At 32.1% G+C, this 12234-nt stretch overlaps 1 protein-coding gene across 1 annotated transcript in view; it reads right to left on the reverse strand.

The window, feature by feature from the left end:
- LOC106882872 (lipopolysaccharide-binding protein) overlaps positions 1-12234 on the reverse strand; it is a 35871-nt gene that overhangs the window by 16364 nt on the left and 7273 nt on the right. The window contains exons 4-9 of the mRNA XM_052970732.1: positions 9180-9268; positions 6690-6872; positions 4323-4391; positions 2915-3079; positions 2179-2246; positions 506-551 (exon numbers count right to left, since the gene is read on the reverse strand). Coding sequence (XP_052826692.1) covers positions 506-551; positions 2179-2246; positions 2915-3079; positions 4323-4391; positions 6690-6872; positions 9180-9268 — 620 coding nt within the window. The remainder of the gene's footprint in view (positions 1-505; positions 552-2178; positions 2247-2914; positions 3080-4322; positions 4392-6689; positions 6873-9179; positions 9269-12234) is intronic.

Here is a 12234-nt window from a genome sequence, read left to right on the forward strand (position 1 = left end):
TAATTATTAATTTTTACCCTATATCTGTATATATATATATTCTTTTCTTCTCTAGGCGCAAGGCCCAAAATTTTTGGGGAGGGGGCCAGTCGATTAGATTGATCCCTGTATGCAACTGGTACTTAATTTATCAACCCCGAAAGGATGAAAGGCAAAGTCGACCTCAGCGGAATTTGAACTCAGAATGTAAAGACAGACAAAATACTGCTACGCATTTCACCCGGCATACTAACATTTCTGCCAGCTCACCTTATATATATACATACATACATACATACATACATACATACATACATACATATATATACATATATATATATATATATTTATTTATTTATTTATTTATTAGTATGTCTTACTAGTTGATATACAAGATTTAACAAGTTCTCACAACTATAGATAAGAAAACAATAAAAAACAAAACAAAAACAAGCAATATTGATAACATAGCTCTTGTTTGACATATGATGTTTGAAAGTGATTTTAAAAAAATCATTATACTTACATTAATTTTAATGGGTAAGCCTTTACTAATCACACCCAGTTTTACGCTGCAATAATACATAAATAATATCGGTAAGTATTTATTGCATATGGAACACACATAGAAACTTAAGTATATGCATGCATGCCAGAATCTTTTTGAAGAACATAAAAATGATAGATTAACTCTTTGCCATTCAGACAACCCTGTTAAATGTAATGCTTATTTATTCACATTGTTTTCAGTTATCATGCATTATCTCTTGGCTTTGAGATTTTGATGATGTTATTATACATTTTTAGAATGACATTGTAGGGTAGGTATGGCCAGTTTGAGCATGAAAGAGGTAGAATATTTTGACTGGATATAACCAGTTTAAACACTAAAGGGTTAAGGGTTAAATTGTTGGATTATCATCTTCAGAATGATAACAATGAGACGAAAACTGGAAAGGACTTGAATATAAAAAAAGAATGCACTGAACTGGGCAATACAAAGCGACTATATAAGTACATAAAAATGTGATCACAATTATATTTACTTGCAATGGAACAAATTTAATGTTTTAGCAGTGGTGGCTTGTGTATAGGAACTACAGAACTGCAGCACCCACTATTTCCACTTGATGTTATCGATAACATTCAAAATAATGAGTCCTTTTTTCTTGAATTCTTTCTTTATACTTGTACATTATACAATCCTTAAGCTTAATGTCAGTAGCTATTCCCTAGTTTATGAAAAAATACAAAAATCCTTGTATAAAATTGTGCGCTTCACAGTTCTCGCAATGCAGTGTTTGGCTGTTGTGCACTTGCCTGAGATAAGAAGCTTCACACTATGGAGAGAGAGCACTGCATGAACGACAGTGCCAGGTGAAAGGTAGTGTTTCTTTTTGTTGCTTAAAAAAGTGTTTATATTCTTGAATGTGATAAAGTGTAGAATTAGATTATTATCCTGCTTCCAACTTCAGTGCAGCTGCCAGGATTTGAAAAATAGGGCAGATTTAAAAGTGAATCGAATGCAGATGCACTAGGCTTACATCTAAAGAATACATGAAAAAGGGCCAAAAAGTGTATATTCGTGCATTTTTCTGCAGCATCATAGTTTCATGATGGTTACACTTAGTTACAACTGTCATGCTGCTGTTGCCACCACCACCACCCACCTCCACCTCCACCTCCTCATTTTTACATCCACTTATCCATGCTTGCATGAGTCAGATAAAATTTGCTGAGGCAGATTCTCTATGGCCAGATACCCTTCCTGTCCCCAACCCTCACTTGTTATCAAGTAAGGTAATATTTTCCCATGACCAGACATGTTTTCCAAAAGGAACATTGCTTTCATGATGGTTACACTTAGTTACAACTGTCACGTGATGTCAAGGCAAGGAGACAGTAACACACACGCATGATGAGTTTCTTTCAGTTTCCATCTATCAAATATCATTCACAAAGCCTTGGTTGGTTTAGGGCTATTGTAGAAGACACTTGCCCAAGATGCCATGCAGTGGGACTGAACCTGGAACAATGTGGTTGGGAAGCAAACTTCTTGCTACACAGCCAAACCTGCATTGAAATTATAGCCTACATGTAATATAAATGAAAAACAAATTAGCTTGTTTATTGTTCTATTGTAAAACATGTATATAATAATATTTAATATTCAAATAAAATAATAAAAATGAAACATACCTCAATGCAGAAAGTTTGAAGTGAATAATTTGTTTGACAATATCAGATTTCCCTTCAGCATGAATTGTCTGAAAAGTGAAACAAGATATGAAATGTTTAAATAGGTATAAAAGAAATGAATAAAAAACTAATTGATATTATCTTAGCTAAGTTGTTTGTTTCTATCCTTGTTTTGAGCACATCAAGTAGCATATTGTGAATAACCTGAATTTCATGCCTTCTTGTCTTATGTATATAATCTGAGAATAGGAATCTAGCAATTTGCTGAAATTTCTAGAAAAATATTTTTCCTTTGTATTTTACAATCCATAAATTTAATATTCAACTTATTAAGAAACTAGAGTTTTTCAAGCATATCTTTATGCTCATTAAAAGCCAATGAGTTTACATTAAGTTTTGACTGAGGTGACTAAGCTAACAAAAGACAATGATTCTTGCAATACCAGAACTCTTAAGCATGTCCTTAACAGCATACATGCACACTAAATTCGCAATCACTATTCCCTTTGCTCTCATTTTGAAAGAAAATGAGTAAGTAAATTTTAAAACAATAGATTTGAAACTAATGATATCTAAAATAATTTTTGTTAGAATCAACATTTTTAGAGTATTTCTATCTTACAATTTAAAATTTTAAAAATTTGACTGAAATAAAAAGAAAAAAAGAAAGAAAAGAAAGCAAAAGAAAAAAAAAAGCATGAAATGAAAACTAATGAAAGGGAAACATTGAACTCACCAAGGGTAAAATGAGGAGAGGTTTGTTAGGGCTGTCGGTAGAGAGATAAAGGTAGACAGAAAGGTAAAGATCAAGAAGCATATTGCCAGATTTAATGTAGACATCTGGCATTTGAAATGATTCCACAAACACTGACAGCTTTTGGTTGGGATACTGTTTACCAATCTACAATGAAAATATAAAATCAGAAGACATTTTGAATTTATTAATTTTTTCATAGTTATTACCATTAATTATCATTATTAAATATTATTATTAGGAGCAGAGAAGTGGTATGGATCAGTGGAATCACTAGGGCATTGGACAAAATACCTTGCAGTATTTACCTATTGCTCTTTAAGTTTTGAGTTCCATGGAGGTCAGTTTTGCATTTCATAAAGTACCAGCCAAGTACTGAGTTTAATGTAATTGACTAACCCCCTCTACCCAAAACTGATGTCCTTGTGCCTAATTTCAAAACAATATTATGAGTAAGGAATCAGTAAAAGTGGTAAACCATCAGACTAACCACCTTACAGTATTTAGTTCTATTGCTTTACATTTCAAATAAATTTTTTTATCTGTTCTGACTTTTTACCATGCCTTCCATGCTTCTGAAATTGATAATATAGATTTCAAATTTTAGCACAAAGCCAACAAGCTTGGAGGAGCAGGGACGGATAAGTTGATTACAACAACTCCAGGACTCAACTGGTACTTATTTTATCGACCCTGAAAGGATGAAAGGCAAAGTCAACCTCGGAAGAATTTGAACTCCAAATGTGAAGGATAGCAAAATGCAGCTAAGCATTTTGTCCAACATGCTAATGATTCAGCCAATTTGCCACCTTAACTGAAGTTGATAATATAAATAGCAGAGTTAATACAGTTGGCCTTACTCTCCCAACAAGTTTCGGATTTTGTGTCAATGTATATTTAAATATATGTGTATTTCTAAATGCATGTCTTTAGATATATATATGCACTACACGGGAATTTCTAAATGCAAAATCTAAATACACATTGTGCTAATGTGTATTTACATTTTGTGCCAATCTGTATTTAGATACAATTTTTTAAATTCCGAGTTCATCTTTTCAAATTACTACAAGCATCGGTAACATGAGTTTTACAAATGTTATTTTCATTTCTTCAGAACTTTCAAGCTTTATTTCAAAAGTAGAAAAAAATAAAATATTACTCAGAGTTCAGTTCTTTGTGATAGTGATTTGAAATGGGGACATAAAGAGGAATCTGTTTTTCTCTGACAGTGGAACAGTCTAAACCATGAGTCACATGGTTTATCTATTATTGGATTCTTGTTGTTTGAAGGATTACATAAAGAATGCGCAATATTGCATAAACATGTAGAAAGAATTTATATAAACATACAATATTTATAATAATAAAGTAATTATGTAAGGCTTACCTCAGGAATCAGATGACCGATACACATGTTGTTACTACATGTTGTGTTAAGGATACTCTTGTTTGGAATCTGAAAGAAAATCAGAATATTCTGTGAGTAATCTCTGCCACCCCCACCACCACACGAATTATATATAAAACCATATTTAATATAAACCCTGCCAATAATCAGAGTTTTGACATTAAACCTTAGACAATGTCATAAAGTGTATGACTAAAAATTTTCCTTTGCAGCCATGTGGTTCTGGGTTCAATCCCATTACATAGCACCTAAGACATATACCTTCTTACTGTAGTCTTGGGTTGGCCAATACATTTTGAGTGGAATTTAGTAGATAAGAGCTGTGTAGATGCCTATCCAAGTTGGTGTAGATGTGTAGATGCCTATCCATGGGTTGTGACAGTCCAAGTCAGTTCTTATTCATCTTTAGTAAAGGTTTCTATGGCTTGATGTGCCCTTCCTTACACCAACCACTTTACAGTGTTGTGGTGGATAAAAGGAAGAAAGAAACTAAGATCATAGATATTGTCATACATGAGGATGGACACATGGGTGACAAAGAGCTGGAAAAGATTGAAAAACACAAGCTACTAAAAGACAAAATTGCATAAATGTGGGCAATGAAGTGAGTAGCTGTCATCCCAATAGTTGTAAGGGCACTAGGAGCATTAACAAGGTTTGAGAAATATGTCAGAGGAATTGGAATTGACATGAGGGATGAACTTGCTCAAAAAACTGCTCTATTAGGGACAACAAGGATTTTGAGATTGGTATTTGGATACTAATGACTTGTAGGGACACAATATTTCGTTATGCAACCATAATATACTACAAAGTATATCAAACGTTTTTATAAGTCAATACCATGTTCTGCTGTGTTAGCAGTGCTCTTACATCACTCATTAAGATTATCTCTACAGATTTTCTATAGAAATTATAGCAGTGCTCTTATCCTGTCTCATTTCATCTCAGATACGGAGTGTCATAACAAAATCAGTGCTATACTTTCTACAGAAAATCTGTAGGGATAACCTTAACAAGTGGTACTTGGATATTAAGTATCATGGAAAGAGACCCTGCGAGACCTTTGACAATAGGTTGCTGTCTGCTCTTACAGAATTAGCTGGAGCAAGTAAAATTGAGAGCTCTTGTGAAGAACACAGAGAGGCTAAGTCAGAAATGAAAAAGAAAATCCTGAAAAAGTTTGCAGTTGTAAGACATGCTGATATGCATGATAGAGAAACACTTTATAAACTCTCAAATGCAATCCAAAATAAAATTTAAAAAAAAACAAATTAAAATTGGCAACTATGAAACAAAAGAAAATCATACAAGAATTAAAATTTGATCCCACTGAGTTAGATGAAATTTATGCATCTGCTAAGGCAATTGAAACCACATGTATGCTTCTGAAACCAATGTAATGAAAAATAGAGTAGACTCAAAATACCGATACTGCAATGATGATATTGAAACAGTAGACCACTTAATCTCTGAGCATAAAGTTTTAGCACCTAGAGTATAAATTAAGACACGACAGAGTTGGCCAATATCTACACTGGTTAATATGTCAGCATTACAAAATCAAAACTGTTGACAAATGGTACAAGCACCACCCTGAGACTGTAACTGAGGGAGAAAATGTAATGATTTTTGAGACTTTCCAGTACAAAAAGACCTGACCATCAAAGCTAATAAACCAGATATTGTTGTGAAATAACAAAACAATGAAGTCTGTTTATTGATTGATATGAGCATACCTTGTGATTATAATATCTCAGCAAAAGAATTTGATAAGCTCAAAAAATGTAAAGATCTGATTGAAATTGTAAAGAAATGTAGTATCTCAAGATGGTTACAATACCAGTGATTGTAGGATCACTTGGAATAATCAAAAAAAGAACTGAAAATTATTTGAGGATGATCCCTGGCTTACCATCCATGCAAGAAGTGTAAAAGATTGTTTTAACAGGTATGTCACATGTACTGAGAAGAGCATTATTGCTGTGAATTTTCTTTCCTTTTTTCCCCTTTATTTTCTTTGTTTTCTGGGGTTTTTTTCCCCTATTTAAAAATTCTTACCCTTTTCTTTCTTTCTCCCCTCCCCTTTTTTTCCCCCAATTTTCACATAACTTTGTAAATGAACAATCTGGTGTGGTCATTTAAATAGCTTACAAATGAATACAGTGAGTTTCTTGGTCCTAAATGTCAGGAAGATACTTGGCAAGAAACAGAAACAAAATTGAAAGAAGAGAATAATAATAATGATGATAATAATAATAATATTAATAATAATAACAATAATAACAATAATAATAATAATAATAATAATAATAATAATAATAATAATAATAATGGGATACTCACATTTTTTGAGGTAATGGTCATGCGAATAATTTTGTTTTTGTGAGCCACATAGGCAAAGGAGTTAAAGAGATAAGGGGAAATTTGAGCTGTCAACATTGAAGCATCAGCACTTGGAGGAATTATCTCCATAGGCCGTACTGGCAGAGGACATTCTTCACGTTGCTCCATCCAAAATACTTCACCCTGCAAAACAAAAATTTCATATATATATATATATATATATATATATATATAATTATAAAATCTGGCAATTAATCATATATTAATTAGTATCGATTAATTATCAGGAGGCCAGCACATCTAAAGAATCAAAGAGATTCAGAAATATTATCTGCAATCTCAGGGGATTAAGGTACATTTTAAAAAAATAACGTCGACCACTAACGTGGACAATTAATGCACTAGAAATAGATCACATCTTGTGTCTAGTAAGACCTAAATTGTTCTCAACATGAAATATAGCAGCATACCAAAACGTGAGCGGGCAAGACATTTAAAATCACCTAAAAAAGCATTCTTAAACAGGAACCGGTTTCGGATTTAACAAATTCTTACCATATATATATATATATATGTATGTATGTATATTTGAGAAAAAATGGTGGTGATAATTTTTATTTTAATCCTAATAATAATATTTACAATGAGTTACTCTGATATGAGTTTTGAGCTTCAAGTAGCTGTTTTCAAAACTGAAAAATATATGTTTTACTGGTTGCTTAAATAGCAAAAGATTTTTTCTTACAAGTATACAGATAAAAAGAATATACACAAAAAAGGAAAAAAATATATTAAAAACAAAATATATATATATATATATATATATAGGCACAGGAGTATCTAATTACCTCTGCCTTAGCGAAGCCGGAGGTATTGTTTTCAGTTGTGTTTGTTTGCTTGTTAGTCCGTGAACAAGATATCTCAAGAAGGAGTGGCTGTATGGTGAGTAGCTTGCTTACCAGCCACATGGTTCCGGGTTCAGTCCCACTGCATGGCACCTTGGGCAAGTGTCTTCTACTATAGCCTCGTCCCATGTCTTTTTGGGTCTACCCTTTCCACAGATACCCCCACAATTAGAGCTCAGCACTTCTTTATGCAGCTGTCCTCATTATCAATAGCAAATACATTACCTTAGCATATCAATGTGAACCTGGCGGCAGCATAGCAGTCCAGCCATGTCATGTTAAAAATTATGTGATGATATGTATATTAAAGATATTCTTTCCCATTGCATATTTCTTTTCTACTTTAGCTTTTTAATGCTGCAGACATTATATATGCTGATACCAACTTGCCTCTTGCACATCATATGAATGACCTCTAAGAATTATTTTCATTTCTAGCAAATTGAATTTATCAACATCTGTAGGTATACATAATCGAGATTAGTTCTCCCAAAATTGGAGCACATGCCCTCACTAGAAGTGCAAGACAGCATTTCAGTGGTGTAACAAAGATGGTAAGTATAGATGTTATTAAAGCTACTTTCTGGAGTAAAATAATTTATTTACTTTTAAAAATGACTTTGTTCTATTAAGCACACCAAGAGCTTTATTTTCCTAGAGTGATTCAATTTAGAAAAAAAAAGAAAAGATATTAAAAATATCAATTTTTTTTTACTTCAAATAGGTTTTTAGTTTTGTTGTTAATGCGAAAATTTATCAGACAATACTTAGAGGTGGGAACCATAGAAAAGTTTGGGAACCAGTGAACTATCTCATCATTATCATTGTCGTTTAATGTTTGCTTTCTATGCTATTATGGGCTGTAATTAGTAATAGGGAAGAAGTAATTTTGGTTGCTAATGACAGTTGTTTTCTATTATTATTGGAAAATGTAAAAAAAAAAAAGAAAAAAAGATAAATATAAATATCTGTCTTTATTTGTTTTGTTCTTGTTTTTCCACCATTGCATATTTAATTTATTAGATACTAAATAAGTCAATAAGGATATTGTAGGGTAACCATGAATTTGGGTAGTCAACAAACTAGATTGTAGGTCTGAACTTTACATAGTTAATTTAGATAAAAGATGCTGTTACTGGAAAGTTTAAAAGCATGGTTTTCAGAGCAAAAATATTATAACAATTTAGTGATTAGTTATGTGGGAAATGATAAAATCTATTGTTAGTAATAAATTATGAGAGTAAGATCAAAAAGAAAATTAGATTAGAACAAAACTGATCTAATTTTTTTTTTATTGCCATATTGCTAAGGAAGATTAGAATGAAAGAAGTATTTAAAAAGAGCAGAGGTGTATATGTGATGGGATTTACTCCTTTTTGTGTTCAAATCACTTTAAAGGTCTTCATTTTAAAAGATGGTAGAAAATTGTTGAAAGAGTTTTGGGTAATAATCAGAGTAGAATGTGTGACTGCATAAAAGCTTTCTTGCTTTGATATGATAATTATTATGATATAGGGAGTGGGTGGGTTATTACACTATTAGCCATATAATATGAAAAAAGAAAAAAAAACAGCAAAAAACTAACCTTGAGATCAGTTTCTAAAGATTTGTTAATAATAGGAGGTTGTAATAAATCCACATTCAAGTAGAAACTATTCATGAAATGTATATTTGCTGCAATAAAAAGACACCCAAATCAGTAGAGGTCGTGAATTTAAACATATGTAGGCATTAGGAACAAGTACTATGCATGTATACAAATACACACACATACACATATATAAAACACGTCCACATTCACATGCTTGTCTCTCTCTATACATATACAAGGAAGTGCTGAAAAGTTCCTGGTTTAGTGTAAAAGAAAATACAGGAGGACCAGTTGGTTATGATTTTATTTAACATATTCTTCTCTCAGATTCACACACTTATTGCAGCAGTACTTCAGTTTTTCTAAACCCTGTAAAAGAACTTGGAAGGTTGGGCCTCCGACTAGGCCTTTCACGATATCTTTAAGGTCAGGAATTTTGAAGCACTTCCTTATAATATATGTATGTATGTATGTATGTATGTATAAAAAATATACAAAAAACAGACAACAGACAAGGTGTGTTAGTTTAATGCTTAGCAAAGTGGAAGAAGTTTTCAACATTTCGAATCTAGGCTCTTCTACAAAAGGAATGAAGGGAAAAAACAAGGAGAAAGAAAAAAAATGGAGGGGAAAAAATGCAAATCTGAATTAATGATGACACATTAATGAGTTACTAATAGTTTCATGCTTTTATGATACTTTAATTAGACAGATTTATAAACCCCGCTATGTATCTCCAAGCAATCTTTCAAGGCTCTGTTTATGTTTTAGATGTATTTTAAAAATCAGGATGCTGGACAGTGAGAAAATAGAAAAACCATAAGAAAGATGCAAAGAAGGTTGAAGCAAAAAGTGGAATGTAAAGACAGAAACCAAAGCAAATAAACCAAGATCCCTGTCCTCCCAGATTGCAGAAACTATGATTAATGTAACAGGTGTAGAACAATATAACAGAAAATATGCCTAAGTCTACAATATGACATGTATGTGTGTATCAATAATGTACAATATAAGAGGTCTATTTCAACTAATCTTTCCAATTGGCTCTGCACAGAAATTTGGCAATTGGGTGATTACTTCATACTACACCCATCAGAGTGACTGGTGTGGAAAAACTGGTACTGGCTCTCTGCTATTAGAGGTGAGAAGTGTCATGTGCCACGTCCAGTTTGTGGGTGCTGCAAAAAGGAATGGAATGGACCTATGGGTGATGATAAGAGAGGTACACCATTAAGTGTTATATCCTTTGCCCACCAAAAACTGAGTTGGGGATAACTACCAGCAAAGTATGGTTTGGGTGCAAGCAATGCAGTATTAATATGTGTGCAAGGGTTTTGAGAAGGATGGGTTGGGTGTCCAAATTTTTAACCCTTGTGTAGATGTAAATGTTTATATGCGTTTATGTGTGTATAGCTGGGTGTGGTCTCAGGTTGTGATGGTTGGAACTCTGATAATGGAAGTCCTAACATTAATAATGATGATGGAATTTGGTCTCTCTGAATTGAAAAACTGATTGGTAAGACTTATGATACTGTATGCTATTAATATTAATATGCCTACTTTATTGACAAGTGTATGAGGGCTTGCTTTTTCTGATTTATGGATTTTTAAATGACTATATATCTAAATATATATGTAAGTAAACGTATATACATACATATATATATATATATATATATATATATATATATATATAAATTTACACACACACACACATATATATAATCCCCCAAAAAATGAAGAACAAACACAAGAAAAAAACAATGTGAGGATGTGGTACATACAAAGTATTAACAGATGTTCAGAGAAGGAAAGAAAGGTAGTTTTACTTTTCGAGCAAAAGTATAGAGTAATGCATCAGATTGATGTAAAATTGTTTTTGCTATCTTGTTATACTTGGGTGTTTACATACCCGTTACTTAGCGGTTCAGCAAAAGAGACTGATAGAATAAGTACTAGGCTTACAAAGAATAAGTAATTGGTTCGATTTGTTCAACTAAAGGCGGTGCTCCAGCATGGCCACAGTCAAATGACTGAAACAAGTAATAGAATAAAAGAATATGCATGCATGTGTGTGTATGTGTAGATGTAAGCATACATCTGTATCTATCTATCTATCTATCTATCTCGATATATAGATATAAATATAGATAGATGCTTGTATATATGTATTTATTCATGTATGTATATGTAGATGCAAATGTGCATATGAAAATTTTTATAGTCATCAAAATCAATTTTTGATTACTGGACTAAATCTGAATAACAACATCTTTCTATGATACTTACTTATACATTTATTCCAGCCTAACAACAACACAAATTTTTTGTAATTTGTGAAACACCCATTCATATAATATTCTTATTAATGAATTCATATCTATTTCAACTGTTAGCTCTTTTGTTACCATATTTCCATTAAAACAGATTGCTTTTCTTTAAATTAATTTTCAAAGTAATGAAGCATATAGTTAAATTACTTTGTCATTTTTAAGCTGATGTTTGGAACATAAATTAAGATGACATTTTCCTGAAACATCTTAATTTAGTTTACTTTAAAACAGGAAGTATCTAACATAAAACCAAGGGCAGTTTTGGATGGTTTAGTCTCAAAAGAGTTACTGGTCATAAGAAAGTCAATTTTTTTGAAATTATTCCTATTTTCTGATGTAGAATATACAGAAAAAGCTGGATGTATATAATAAAGTAAATAACAACGAAAGAGCTTTGATAAAAAAATTTAAAATAAACACAAACAAAAACAAAACAAATAACTTACTGTTTAAGCAAGTTAAACAAACAATTGATTAGTTAGTAGGATATTTAACCCTTGGTCTACCAGAGAAAATGTATGTCACTAATTACCAACTGGGTTCAATGGACCTAATATTTTTTTTTTAAATTTAAATGTTGAAGTGAATCTAACGGTTTTTGTGCGTTATTTTAAATGGCTTATAAACACCGTCCATGCTGCAATTGTTTTCGTTCCAGCACACGATCTCAGATCAGGCCACTTGCTATGCAAGTACATCGCCGCAATTTTTTGTTT

This window comes from Octopus bimaculoides, chromosome 1 (assembly GCF_001194135.2).
Source record: "Octopus bimaculoides isolate UCB-OBI-ISO-001 chromosome 1, ASM119413v2, whole genome shotgun sequence".
In the NCBI taxonomy this organism is placed as follows: Eukaryota; Metazoa; Mollusca; class Cephalopoda; order Octopoda; family Octopodidae; genus Octopus; species Octopus bimaculoides.